The following is a 15381-nucleotide window of genomic DNA, read 5'->3' on the forward strand; positions in this document are numbered from 1 at the left end:
CGGTCTTCAAAATCGTTCCTCACGATTGGAGAGCGCGGACGATTTCAACAGGAGTTCCGACCGACCGAATCCTCTACCGATCGTCGAGAACGAAGCAGACGAAATATGCAGACCAAGTCCAAGTTTCATTTACCAACTCGGCACTTTACTTCAATTCGAAATAAAGTCGTCGCAGCAAGATCAAACGCCTCTGTTCGAAACCGATTTCTGGTTCCTTGCAGCCTGACCTGACCGACCCTCCTCACTTTCCTGCACACGAGGTAAAACACACACACACATACACACGTATTCTGTATTCACGTCACTTTCTTTCACGCACACACCGTAGACGTAAACGTTAGAGGGGACGAGAGTGGATCCAGGGGAAGGTTCTGCGTGACACGCGAGGTCGAAAGGCGAAACTCGAGCGGTCCGGTTGGTTGCATCGAACGAACGATGGGTACGGACTGGAAAAAAAAGTGCACATGCTTACTCACGGGGCAAAGTGTTCAGGTTCGTTCGTCGTCTGGGATGCGTCTGACTCGCAGGCTAAGTCTCGACTGGTCGCTGAAAGCTTCGGTTACAACCGTTCGTCGTTCGGCTCCCACCTTTTCTCGCGGGCTTCTCTCCTCGCGATCGTAAAAGACGACGATGACGTCGCGCGCCAGGACGCGTTTCTCTCTCTCTCTCTCTCTTTCTCTTTCTCTTTCTCTCCCGTATCCCTACCGCACCATATATGTGTGTGCGTGCGCGCGCGTCTATGTGCACAGCCCGCGATCGAGGATTTTCTACGTACGGGCCTGTGAAAACGTACACCGCCGCGAAATTTATCTTTAGAATCGGCGACGTTACGACGGCCGATCCGCATCGCCTCGCCGCTTATTTTCACTCGCTTGGTCCTGGAGAGCTTCGGCCCAACGCGACGACGCGGAATGAAGAGCGTCATGGGAAAGACTGCCAGAGAAGTGGAGTCTTCAATGGTGTTTAGGCTCTGTTTAAGGTACTCGGGGCAAAAGTGATGTTTACTTTTCTCTTCTCTCCTTTCGTTGTCGTTACTCGTCAATTGTGGAATCGATCGAAGATTTGTGAAACCCGGTGCCTAACAAATTGCGCAACTTGTTGTTCGAAGTAGACGCGAGCACGAAGTATCCGTCGTATTTAAATATTTGCGGTATCCTTCGAAAGAGTCAAAATCGTAGAGAGAAGAAAGTAAAGTAATCGTGTGCTAATAAAAAAAAAAACGTTCGCGACTGCTTGAGCCAATTTCCATTGGTACCAAGATCAAAGTCACCGAGATCGTTGCAAGGTTATGCATAGAAAAAAAGTTTCTAACTTCGATTGAAAAAAAGAAAAGTCACTGTTCCAAAAATACGTCTGCGATTATTCATCGCAGACGGATAACGCGATCCTGCGATGAGAACATCTCTTAAAACGGTATCAATCGCGGCGCCTGTCCATAAAACGGAAGTGTAATGCGCGTTAGATGAAAACATGTTGTCGCGACGATTGCGCGTGCCTGGTCTATCGCGTGTCCAGCAGGGAAATCCTAATATTAGGCGGCGATAATTTTGGCATTGTGGTTGCAGGCCATCTCGCTCGATCTCCTTGAATCAACTCGTGTCATGGTCAATCCGCAATGACTCGGACAACGCTTTTAGTCTGACGGTGTGCGTAATTATTTCGAGATTTACCGAATAATTCGAGCACCTTTCTCTTTTTTTAAATCGAACGTTTTATATATATATAGATCAAATTTCGTTCGCCCTCTACGTTAGACTTTTAAAACTTCATGTGCCTTCACGTGGCAACCGTTCGACTCGACGACTTAATTTTCGACGAAACGCCTCGGTGAAAATTTCGCTCGGGCAATTTGTCGGCGCGTGAAGTCTTTTTGCGTAAGTCGTATCGGTCACCGCATCTCTTCGTACATTCATCGGTCCGATTCAATACCGTAAAAGGAAGAAGTAGGTAAGGGTCCCTCTGCCGCAGCCTTGACTCATATACCGTCTGTTTAAGCGCTGGCTCGTGTGCGTTTACGAGCGTGCCTCTTAAATACCGATCACCGGCTAAAAGTCAATGGAACACGCCGCGTCTCTCTAACTTTCGATGCGAACCGAACGTGTGTCATCAGGGCGGAATATCACGGAATATCAAGTGAATTCTCTCTGCTGATTTTTTTTCTTTTTGTCTTATTTCACTTAATTGACTCGTTGAGCTCCGACCTCTTTCATTAGCACGTTTTACGCGCGATTTTTCCTCCCTGATCAACTTACACTGTTGTTGCATCCTTTTTTTTTTAACGTAGTAGATTCTTAATGTCTTCTTTTTGGTCAATTTGTACTGCGTCATATTTTTCTGCCAGAAACTTTAAAGAAACTGAAATATCTACGAGCGAGCTATTTGCTGTATATTTAAATTATATTCTCTACAGTTTACCTAAACTTTCACCGCTTGATTGTTTAATTCGTTCACGAAATAAATAAAAAAAAAAAAAGAACTTTCTTGTCACTTGCACGGGGGGGAATTCGATAGCTCAATGATCCCAGTGACGCGTTAAAGAATAAGTGAAAATCCAAGAGATCTCTCTCGACCATCGTTTGCTGGAATTTATAATTTTCACAGTTAAACGAAGTCACCAAGTTGCCTTCGATTTTCGTTCGAGCTGCATATGGCAGCCAGGGTATGTCGAGTCAATTTATTATTGCCGTGCCGCCGTCAATTAACGGGGAAGGATCAACCTTGGAGCAACAATTAGGATGCTTATTATAAAGCAGTCCGCCATTATTTCAACGTACGCGCACGCTTACGCGCTAGTACTTACCTTATGCAAGATATATTGCACCGGCGAGGTCGAGGCACCTTCTGTCCTAATTCTCTTCATCGACATAAGCCTTTATAAGTAAGTTGAGTCACCTTCTCGTTAGCGCCCCTACTTTGTCATACACCTTAATTTTCTCCGCTGGAATTGACGCACGATCCATCAATCGAACGGAACGATCGGTCAAAAAAAAAAGAAAAAAAGAAGACAATTCTCCAAACGGTTTCGCTTTCTTTTCGACTTACCTTCGCTAGTGTAATTAATATCGTCGTTTTGAAACCTAGAAACAAGGGAACGAGCGAGAAAACGCGCCAGACAGGCAAGGATAAAAGTGAAGACTCGCAAAGGGCAGATGATCTTCATCGGAAAATCTTTTATTGTTACAACAATTATTGCCAGAAAGGAAGATCTCCTTCCTCGAGGATCGAACGAAATCTCCTCGCTCGTGCGGCTCGGAGCATTTCCCGCGATCGAAGGGCCATCGTCCCCCGATAAATAAATAGAACGCAACAATATAATTTATTCACCCTTGTTGTATCGTACAATGTATCGTACGCTGCGATCGTCCATGTTACAAGCAAACTGAGGTATCAAGATTCTGACTCTCGAGGGAAAAATGCAAGTGTGTGTGTGCGCACGATCGCACGCGCCGTAAAATAAATGCATCGATGTACATTGTAAAGACGAGACCGTATGTATGTATATCTACGCATGTATGTATAAATGTCAGAATGTGTGTATGTGTGTGTGTGTGTGTGTGTGTGCCTGTGTCTCTACGTGTACGTAACATATTTATAATATACAAATATATATATATACTTTTTTTTTTACACATACATGTAATATCCTCTAGTAAATATATACAGCAGTGACAACTCGAGCAATTCTCTCTTTCTCTCCTTCCGGAGGGATGTCGCGAGAGCCACTTGAAAGAGTGTTCAAGCGCACCGAGTTCCGAGTTCGATGCATAATCGAAACTAGTGATTGCCGCCTGTACTCGATGGAAATACTCCTGGCATCCGAACCAGTACGTCGAACGAAAACGATCGCGCTGCCATTTAGCTCGTTTAAGATCGTGGTCCCGATCCAAACGAATTAAACAGCTCTCTGTGAATACACACCTCGTAACGTGTGTACGTGCGAGAGACACATCTTACAGAAATGTTTAATAACAAAACGAAACGTAAGAATTTCTCAACGACGAGACTGATATACGACGCTCAATCTCACTGCAACATTCATACTTTCGCCGCGACTTCGTTTAATCGATAGACTGTAAATCGAAGATGGATGCCCCGTCAATAATAACAATAATAATATCGCGCAACGTTACTGAGCATCCTCGAACGGGATAATTAAAAACTGGTGAATTTGATGGTAGCGTGCACAGGAACGGATGTTAATTTTCTAAATGTACAGGGCGTGTCACACGTGGTCGCGCAGTTTATTTTTAAATAAATTTCACCAGCCGCTTTGACAAGATTCGAAAGTCGCCATCATCGCGGTTTCGCTCCGAGATTCTACAAATCTGCGACGATCTGAAAAATGTAGCTACGCAAAATTCAGATACGCCGCATACGACGAAATTAAAAATGAAAGAAGAAAAATGAAATAATTGAAAAGAAAAAAAAAGAAAAATTAACGAAGGAAGTAAACGCACGCAGTCTTTCCGAGAGAAGTTCTAACAATAAGATGCGTTTATCCAGCGTTTTGTGTGTGTGTGCGTGTGTGTGTACAAACGAAAATCCTGCGAGGGAAATTGTAAACTTTCATGGAGGTACATGGCAGTAAAATAATAGAAAAATAAATAACTAAATTGTCTATCGTCCATTCGAGACGTCGAGTTAGTATTGGTTCGCCATAAAATTGATAAAACGAAAAGGGGAAAAATCTGAGTGAGACGATTAATGTGTACGTTGAACAAGTGAAATTGCGTCTCGAATGGATTTCTTAGTTGCTAATATAAAGTGTTCCGAAATTATCCCTTTTTAATAAAAGACTGCATTTAAAACAATGTAACAGACCGGACTGTATTTATGTTAGCAAACGTTAACAGGCTGCGGATATTTATATTTTTACAGGCTTTTACTAACTAGAAAAAAGAAAAAAGAAAAGGAAAAAAAAAATAGAATTTAAATATTAGAGTGCAATATTTGATGTATTTTTGTATTTTCATCTTAAATGTCTCAAAACCCGCAATCTAGCTGCTACGAAATGCGACAAAAAATGACGATAACGAAAACGAATGATATGGTAAAAAATACAGTTTTAAAAATCCACGTTTCACTTTTTAACCATAAGAAAAAAAAAAAAAAAAAAACGAAAAGAATCGTGCGTGTATCGCGACGTGAAAACATCGTTGAGGTCGCTTCCGTGGTAGGATATTTTCGGCACACCCTATAAATGTAGCTTAAAACGCGCACGCTTGCATGTTGAAACTTACATCGACTTCCTAATGCATTTTCACGTAAATCCCGGAGGGCTAGGGGTTTCTAAATGCGCCGACAGCAAGGGTTCACAGGCTCTGCAGTCAATTCTCTCTTTTTCTCTCTCCCGTACATACAGATTTGCATTTCTCTCTCTCTTTTGTTTCTTTGTTTTTGTTTGCGTATCTTTTTCGTTTCGACTAAGTTTGCCTATACAAACTATTCTTCGTTTTTCGCTTGACTATAGGTGAGTCTGAAACGGGTGCAAATCAAAGAAACCAGGGTAAGAAAAAAATTTCGGTGAAAAAAAAAAAAAGAAAAAGAAAAAGGAAAAGAAAAACAGAACAGAAAGAATGAAAGAAAGATGAGAAGAGAATGTGAATACGAAGTGCGCCGAGGGTGAGGGGTGTGTAAACAATAACGTGGGGTTGATCGATCTTTGTCGACAGGTATGCACACACGCATATATTTTGACACGTGTAATTACATATATCGAAGTGTACAGTGGCTCACGAAAGTACATTGTAACAGGAATCTTGCGTGTTTTATGAAATTTGAGTATACGCAAATAAGTTTTAGCTATATATTCAGTTTATATATGTATGTATGTATGTATGTATGTATGTATGTATGTATATATATAATTTAAAATTACATATTTATTTTAATAGCAAGTGATTTTTGGTCCAACCTATATATATATATATATATTACCTATACCTATATATATAAGTTGGACCAAAAATCACTTGCTACTAAAATAAATACGTAATTTAAAATTTAATTTAAAATTGATAAAATTTTTTTCCTACATTTTGTTGTTTTACTAAAAAAAAAATAAGTGAGAAGAAACTTTTGATCCACCCTATATATATACAAAAGTTTCTAAACGCGTTGGAGTATTTTCGTCAGCCACTGCACTGTTTGAATAAAAATTAAACGAGAATAACCCACTACGTACAAAAGAAAAAAAAAAAAAAAAAGAACGCAGACATCTCAACAGAAACAGTCGTAAGAATAATAGTAACTGCTTTATTTAAATAATATCAGTAATCATGGTGATAGTAATAATCATAATGGTAGTGATCATAATCATAGTGTATAGCATGTATTGCCGAAATATCTAAGTGACAATTTTATCTCGCAACAGCGCGATTGAACAACAATCGTTCGCATTATGCATCCGGATCTTTTCGTACTTTTCGCTTCAACGTTAATACGTATAATATACCGGGACGAGTTTATTTTTTTACGCATTTCATTGATACGTACATTTCCACGTAACATACGTACCCTTATCTTCTCGAACGAGACAGAAATGGATCCGCCTTTCCTCCGCGACATCTTCTCTCGTTTTTCTTTTTCCTCTTTCGTGCAACGGGAAATAGAAATCGAAAATAGAAAAAAAAAAAAAAAAAGAAGAACTCTGGTTCTTTACGAGAACAGTTAAAAAATAGTAGCGGAGCGTTTCCAGTCGCTCTTAAATTAGAACGTTACAAAACCGTACATAAGTATACGCTCGAGATATATCGAGAGTTGCGCGAGTGCAACCGATCCACAACTGTCGTTTTAACTCTTTAACCAGGCCCTTGACCAGGCAACTAGATTTCGAGATACAGCGAGAGATGGCGATAGAATGTGAAAATGAATGTTAAGGATATTGAGAAATGAATACAAACGCGTTTCGATTAATGAAAGATCGTTTTTCTGTGTAACGCGTACTGCTCGGTTAAAGGGTTATTTATTCCAGCGACTGCAATCGCTCGTAATTGCACTCATTTCTCTCTCTCTCTCTCTCTCTCTCTCTCTCTCTCCATGCAGATTCTTAATGGCACCTTTCTACGATTCTCTTACGGGAATCTACTCAAATCGAGTTTCTACAGCTTTGTTCAAAGACGAAAGGACCGGCTTTCGGGTAATAAAATCGAAGTGAAGCTATAACGCATAATTTTTGTACTCGACTGTGAAAGTATCGAACGAATACTGATCAAAATATCTACATCTTCCCTCTTTTTATTTTTTTAAACGTTAATAAAATAAAATTTGTCTTCGACTTCCTTTCCAACAACGATGCAGCTTCGAGATTCTTTCGTACTTTGCCTTGTCCTCCAAATGTTATTTAGTCCGAGAATTTACAAAGTAACCTGAACGGCCAAAGTCTCGATAATTTGAAAACAAAATAGAAGCACGAAGAAAATCGTCAGACATCTTCTTGGCATGTTTGCATCAACGTTACAAAACCACGCGAGGAGATCGATCGTTTTCCCGTTTCTCCTCTTGTCGATCGTGACATTGCTTCTCTTCTTTTTTTTCATTCGTTCGCGATTATGAAAAAAAAGAATGTATGACGCGATGACGTTGACGCAACGAAAAGAAAACGGGGAAAAAAGAACGAAGTCTTACGCAGTTAATTAAGTAGACACTTAGACGTAAGGCTGACATCTACAGTCACGAGAGGATTAAAGTCGAAGTTACACTGTCGTTCAAACGACAGTTAAACGAGCTAAATAATTTTTCGTTGATTATTTACGTTCGATAGTATTTAAAAAAAAAAAAAAAAAGAAAAAGGATGATCGAGTACGTGAAACGGTAAAAATGTCGTTTTATCTAAAGATCAACATCAAAGGAAACAGTGCTAGACGCCCTCTAGACACACAGATCACAGATCGCGACGATAAAATCTGAAATTTTCCTCTCTGGTTCTCCGGTTTTAAAGCCCAGGTTTCCCATCTTTGTTTCTCCACAAATTGCAACTTCGTCGGTTTTCGTTGTCCGAAAAATTTCGATCTACTCTGCTGGTGCCGCTTCGTTTGGACCCTCATGGCTCCCTGCGTTGCACCTTTAACACTCTTTGCACGCTCCTCATGATCGACACGTGGCTCGCGCTGGCACGCTTGAAACTCGTTCTCACTTGACTGTACACCGAATGGGACCTTCTCTGTTCCACGAAATCGTTCCTCGCGTCGTTCGTTTCTTTCTGAATCCCAGCACACAAGAAAACATCAATCCTCTATGTCATTCCCTTCAGCTCGTCAAATCAACCTCACCACACTCTCCCTTTCGGTGAAAACATTTACGGACGATCGATTCGTTTGTTTTCTTTCCTCGACTTGCTTCGTACTTCGCCTCTGATCGTACGAATGAAGGGACCAAACGGGAGCAAGATTAGCCACATAACAGCGTGTTAAATCGATCGATCGATATCGGCTGATTGTGAGAGAGACAGGGGACAAACAACTGGAAACGGAGACACACACACACACTCACACACATAAAAGGAGAGAACGTGTGAAACACAGATAAAATTTCGATGAACCGAGTTAATCAAAGACAGTAAAGGGTTAATCTCAGAGCACAGAATTAACACGATCGTACGGTTCAAAGCGCACACAACACAAGAAAAATGCCACGGTTGGAACATGGTACACCGACTTAACCCCTTAAGCGTTTATGTCGAGTATACTCATCACGAAACGATGGAATTTTTTTGTTTACTGTCGAGTATATTCGTCATGTCGCCTTTGCTATTTATTGTGAAATTTAAGTAAAGAAATTATATATATTTGTAATTTTAGCACACCTTAGAATATTTCAAGGCAGCAAAGCAAGTAAAGAAAATATGTACTTGAAAATAACGGGAATTGTTTAGAAAGAAATCTGACGATACAACGCAGAGACAAATTAAATTAAATCTCTAGTCGTTTTAATTTTGCAAATATTTGATTTTTCACTTCTTTTTACGAATTGATGAAAATTCAAGTTCTTTTTTTCTACACATTTTGAAATTTCAATGGTTCTCCTTCTTATGGGATAATTTTCAAGAAATAAAACGTAAAGTTCTGCAATAAAATTAGAAATTTTTCAAGGAAACATCCAAAAAAATTTATCACTTTGTTATAATTTGACGCAAGTGCATTCACTGCGTTCTCGTCGAGCATACTCGTACATCGCCTAGAGATAAGCACACGTTCTCGAAATAAAACAAAATGGGCTCAAGGGGTTAAACAGCTTCTGAACGATCACCGACAAAAACGAAGATTGAATTTCTTGCGACAAAAGAGAAGCGTAAAAAGCGACGGATCTTCGACTGGACTGGCGCTTAGAGAAAATTCATCAACGACCGATCCTCGTCGTCGAAACGCGTTCGTTTCATTGCTCGAAGCGCGAGTCTTCCATTCTCACGGGGTTTGAAAGGGTTAACAGTTTAATTGGCACGAGACATCTCTCCTCCAAGCGCAGACATTTTCTCCATCGATCGTCTCACTTCGTTTCGTCTTAATCCTCTCTGAACACCTATACACGGAGCGTTCCCTCCAAGTGCAAGCATTGAAATCACTCGCAGAACTCGAACGTATACGATACGATGCGATATGTTCGTTAAAAAAATATCACACTTTCAAGATCGCTAATAAACACTGGCACTATTATTATTTTGTATAATATATATGTATATACATATATATGTATATGTATATGTATGTAACAAGAATGATAATACACGATACTCCATCGATAGAGTATTCCCGAGTTAACAAAGCTACGAGTTTTCAAGCTTCAGTATTTTATTTTCTTTTTCTTTTCTTCTCTCTCGGTCGTTGAATATACATATGTACGTCGTAGTGAAGAGACTGAATGCTCCCCCCCCCCTCCCCCCCCCCGTCGATTTAACCTTTGAAATTTTCAGAGGCGAGAAGTAACAATGACGTATAAGCAATCTGCCTGCTTATCAAGTAACCGTGTGACACTAACGGTCGGTACGAGTCACGTTTCCTCATTGGAAGTCGATCGCAATATAGAAATAAGTTGAGTTCTTTCGTTGGAGACTCGCGAGATCAGTGTAAAACTCTAGGGAGTCGTTTCACACCGACTGATTATCGAAACGCATTCGTGAAAGATTTGTGTTTGCCTTCGGCAATTTCAACGGTTCAATCGGTAGATTCGAGAAAAGAAAAAAAGAAAAAAAAAAAAAAAAGAACAAAAACAGGAACCGAGAAAGAGAAAAGAACACGCGTGTTACCTAGTGGTCGTTGTAACTTCGAAACGAACGCGAACGAAAAACGGAGCAGCTAGATAGGCTGACATAAACGAAGTTTAATCCTTTTTTGTTTCTCACGACGCGAAGAGAACAGAGGAAACATTAACGTAGAGAGCGAAAGACGCGATTAAAGCTACAGAAACAGTGTTCTCGGAGAAAAAGGAGAACAACACGGGACCGGATCACCGAGATTGCGACTAGATTTTCACCACCGTAATTTTTTTCTTTTCTGTTTTTCCTAAATGCAACGTGTCGACTGTCGAAAGCGTTTCATCGAGGACAATATATTTATTATACATGTATGTACGTGTTAATTGAACAACATTTTGGTTTTTTTTTCAAAACGTTCGCGATAACTCTCTTTCACGCCTATCAGCAACGCGTTTACATATTTTCTTCTTTTTACGTTTGCTCTGCGACTACTGTAATATTTATGTATATATGTATATATGTATATATATATATATATATATATATATATATATATATATATATATATATATATACATATATATANATATATATATATATATATATATATATATATATATATATATATATATATATATATATATATATATATATATACACATATATACGTACACGGTGTCGTTAGGGACACTCGTCAATCATTCTCGTTTGTCGTATCACGTATAACACAGTTTGCGCAGTTGCTATATTTATAATATGCATCGAGATCGCTGGAATTAATTTCGCGCCCGAGGTGATTTGAATAACACTGCAGAGTATTTCCGAAATCTACGATCTTTGTTTGCCGAAATTTTTGAAGAACCGAACTTAATGTTTCTGTGAAATTTAGGATTTCTCTTTGAGTCTTGCGTTTGTCAACTTTATAATATAAAACAGCGGTTTTCCAACCCATGGTACGTGAAAATAATATCAGCAATGTCGGAAAACACACACAAAAAGGAGTTAAAATAAAAATACAAAAACGAAATTATAGAGTTTTGATTCGAAATTAGTCATTAGGTTAATATGAGTCGTTCGACTGAGCTAAAAAGAAACTAAAAAAAAAAAAACTTTTTTGAGGGATGGAGCAAGGTACTCGTAAATGAAAAAAACCTAATCAAAAAGTACGAGAGGAGAGAAAGAAGATTGGAAACCGCTGGTATAAAACGTTCTCGAAATCCGAAAGCTTCTTTTAGAAATTTTACGAGATTGACATTTATTATACTCTGCGGAATACTTCTTTCAACCAAGATCTTTCTCTCTGTTCCTTTCAAATTTAGAAAATTTCAAACAGTCGGACTTGACGAAAATTTTAAAACTTCTCCACTGTAATCGCTGATCACCTAAAATTTCTGTTTTGCACAGTTGCTTCCGTGTTCTAACAATTGGTACAATTGGGAGTCTGCGACTCTTTCGAGACTGTTGAATCGCCGATCGAATTCCAGAACGCGCCGACAATCTCGACAATTAAATGCGGTAATACACGTTTCGTTTAATGTGTGTACATATGTATAATTATGTATGTATAGTTACGTACAGGAGACAGACAGAACGTGAGACACAGACAATAGGTACATGTACAGGATCGGCGATTATATTATATCGGTAATAAAAACGGTATTGAGGACTGAATTGCTGTCCGAATTAGATCGCAAGTATTATTTACATGTCTCTTGTTATTCGCGGACTCTTTCGTCTCTTCGTTTCTACACCTTCCTCTCAACGTTTACAACTAACTGACGTAACAACAGGTAATTGTCAGTTACTATAAGAGGTATATAATGAGTAAATATACGTAGTCGCGACAACTTCGGCGTTGAACCCGCAAAGTCGCTCGCAAAGATCGCTTGCGATTCGATGATCATGTAATTTTTACAGCTACGTAAATGTCGAACACGAGCAAGCAACGAGAGAGAACCAGTTAACTGTAATAACGACACGTGTTTTCTGCCTTTAAAACGTCGATCGCTGATCGAGTAGATAAAGTAGGTAAAGTAACTAAAAGGGCGAATGAATTGAAGTTTTGTGTAGACAATTCACCAGTGCGGCTGGACAAATTTTTCGACAGAAATTAAATAATAACACTTCTGCAAAAATTTGGAAAAGTTCTTGGAAAACTCGCGAGAATTTTAGCACAGAGAGAGAGAGAGAGAGAGAGAGAGAGAGAGAAAAGAAAAGCAATTTGCTGAACTGAACTGAACGATTAAAAAACAATTAGAGAATTTTATTAATCAATAAAACAGAAATAAAAAGATTCTATAGATCTCACAGATAAATGGAAATCGGTTAAATGACAGTGATGAATAAAAATGAGAATTCACGTCGCCGTAATAAATTAAAAAAAAATAATGTCAGAATGTTTCTGAAGAATCAGAATGATTCCGATTGAATCACCGAAACACGTGACGTTATTACGTTCTATCGATCGAGAACGAGACTCAACGTACAACATACAAAAAGAAACAACGTTGTAACGATGAATTCTTGAATGCTCCCCCAGACAGGGTGTTCGGACTATGAATGAACTATATGTCGAGTATTATACAGTCCTTTAATATTGCTAGGCCGAGTTTTTATCACGGTGTGTAAGCTTGCTGGCCTATCATCATCGACACGCTCCAAAGCTTTCGAATCTTCTCAATTCTTCGCCTCGCGAGAACGCGCCTATTTAAATTCGTTCGTTCGTTATCCTTCCATTCAGCATGATTAATTAAATGCAAGATTTGACACGCGTTGATGACGATCAACACCTCGAGAACACGCGAATCGAGACGAATATATCACGCCGTGCGCGACAGCAGTTCGTTAAGTACATACTGAACCGAACGCGATGATGTATCGCGTGCCTTTGTCCGACTTTTTCTTCGACGATCCGTCTCGACTCGCTACCAAACGTCACTTCCCCGCGACGATTCATTCCATTCAAATTCGTTTCTTTCTTATTTGTTTTGTAATCTCTTTCGAAGATTCGTCGCTACGACGGCGCAGCCAGACCAAATCCAAACTGAATCGACAGAGGAGTTGCATTTGACATTCACTCGTGCTGCAGTATCTCCTGCATTTGAGGAAATAGAGAAACCATTCAGATAATCTGATCATTTCGCACGGATCGTTCCAAGGCATGTTATCATCCTATCGCGCGAATGTGTGCCAAAACAAACGCACGAAACGTTTCACAAAATCGATCGTTTTCAGAGACGAATCGAGAGAAACCACTCGGCGAGAAATGTGAAAGATGTATTTTTCAGGACGATCAGGTTTGCTGAAACGCTTCAACCGGGGGCGAATTCTTGCAATACCAATACTAGGTTAATACGGAATTACCCGGCCGACCGTGTGATCCACGAGGTTGAGGCTCAAACCGTACGTGCACACGGCATTCTTTCGCGTGTTACGAAAAATCCTCGAGCTGATTTACTCTGTTGAAAGAATGCACGCGCTGGTGAGCCACGCGCCGATTAAACCCGCTGACGCGAATTTTTTTCACGCGGACGATTCGCGCGTACGCGGACAATTTCGAAAATACGTTCACGCGCGTGTGTGTCGCAAGTGGAGAAAAGTGAATCAGATCGCCAATTCGATGACCCCCACTATGTTTCGAGGGGAACACGACTCTTCTTTGTTCGAAATCGGTTCTACCACTTACGATTCAACGCAGAGCGTTTTAAAAACTATGAAGCGTGATCTAAAAGAGGATTTGGACGATGCGAACGAGAAAGAATGTGGGTAAATTTTTTTTTTTACAGTACGAGGTTTTATCTTTTGAATAAACCAATGTTGAAAATTTGTCCAGCGTGAACGTAAGTTGCACACGTGTCCTCATTTATGCCAGCGAGCGACAAATGTTTGTCTTACGCAGAGAGGATTGAGCAACGGAAACAAGTATTTGTATATACTGTTAAAAATGTTAAAGGAAACTGTTGAAGTGAACTGGTCTCGATGAATTTTCAAGATACATTTGTTCGGAAATGAGAAGCTTCGTATGAAAAAAAAAAAAAAAAAAAATATCACAAGTCTCGAAATACTTGTAACGAACAATCTTATTATACTGTTAGTTGCGTAAAATAGACTGTAGACTACCAGATGCAAATATAGAATGTAGACTACCAGATGCAAATGTCATATTTATAAATCTATAATGATGGAATATAACTGTACCTGGAATTGCAACCAGATAAATGAACTATGAAAGACGCCGTATTGTTCGTGGACGTCAGTCTCGAACGGTCAACCGATTAGGAACAAAGAATAAAACTTCATCTATCAAGTTAATATGAAAAAAATCCTTCTCTAGGGCACTAGCCCTCCGCATGCAATATTCCTCTACGGGATATGTATTATAAAACGATCGCTAAAAGATCAGAGAACTATGCTAAAGATCAGTCCAAGATGCATAAAGCGAAAGAGAAAAATCCCAAACAGAAACTCTCATGCACCTCTGTCAAAGTGAAGATGAGTCAATTGTAAAATGAAGTTTGAAAAATCATCGCCTTGGAACGTTCCGTGCGCGATCGAATCGGTGCTCCTTTATGGATTCGACACAAAAGACAGGGAGACTCGAAGAACACAGACACGAAACGTATGTAGACGAGACCAAAGACACGAGGTTCTTTTTTTTTTTTTTTTCTTTTCTTTTTTTTTTTTTTTTTTTTTTTTTTTTTCTGTTCTTTCAGACACTCTGGACAATTTAGACGATCGCGTTGCGTGGGTCATTTCGCGACGCGTCATCGTCCTGGGAGCTGTTCATTAGTTACAAAGAAAACCCTCGGCCACTCGGGGGAAACATTTACACAGTCCGATCGATCGGTCACCGGGCTCTGATTCTACACTTACCGCCTCGAGGAATCGATCGAGGAAGATACGACAACGATAGTCAGAGACTGTGAGCCGAATTTGTATTTTTATAAACAGTGCAACAGGGTCGCGGCTAATTCTTTTTGGATGTCTTTTAAAGAGGAGACCGTGGGGTTTGAAAACTTTGAAATTTAATTCAATAGAATTTAAATGAAGCCTTAATAATCACCTTTCAATTTAAATAGAATTCAATTGAACTCCTACGAAATGTCATTTAAATTTTTAATTTAATTACATATTAAATTTTATCATATATAAAATTTATATATCATAATATGATTTTATAGAGATTTATTATA

At 39.4% G+C, this 15381-nt stretch overlaps 2 protein-coding genes across 25 annotated transcripts in view; both read right to left on the reverse strand.

Annotated features, from left to right (window-relative positions):
- LOC122529252 (tropomyosin Per a 7.0102) overlaps positions 1 to 635 on the reverse strand; it is a 35794-nt gene extending 35159 nt beyond the window's left edge. For 7 of the 8 annotated variants that reach the window (XM_043655185.1, XM_043655178.1, XM_043655184.1 and 4 more), the window contains exon 1: positions 477 to 635. The gene's annotated coding sequence lies outside the window, so the exon portion shown is untranslated. Of the gene's footprint in view, positions 1 to 472 lie in introns of all 8 variants that reach the window. The other variant, XM_043655180.1, reaches the window with a different exon arrangement.
- A 3609-nt stretch (positions 636 to 4244) lies between these two features.
- LOC122529246 (phosphatidylinositol 4-phosphate 5-kinase type-1 alpha) overlaps positions 4245 to 15381 on the reverse strand; it is a 35216-nt gene continuing 24079 nt past the window's right edge. For 13 of the 17 annotated variants that reach the window (XM_043655149.1, XM_043655145.1, XM_043655148.1 and 10 more), the window contains one exon: positions 6242 to 8200. In XM_043655149.1, the coding sequence (XP_043511084.1) occupies positions 8042 to 8200 (159 nt within the window). In that variant the 3' untranslated portion in view covers positions 6242 to 8041. Of the gene's footprint in view, positions 5477 to 6241; positions 8352 to 11719; positions 13284 to 15381 lie in introns of those variants that run through there. The other 4 variants (XM_043655156.1, XM_043655153.1, XM_043655150.1 and 1 more) reach the window with 4 other exon arrangements.

Source organism: Frieseomelitta varia, unplaced genomic scaffold (assembly GCF_011392965.1).
Source record: "Frieseomelitta varia isolate USP_RPSP 00005682 unplaced genomic scaffold, Fvar_1.2 scaffold_281, whole genome shotgun sequence".
NCBI classification, from domain to species: domain Eukaryota; kingdom Metazoa; phylum Arthropoda; class Insecta; order Hymenoptera; family Apidae; genus Frieseomelitta; species Frieseomelitta varia.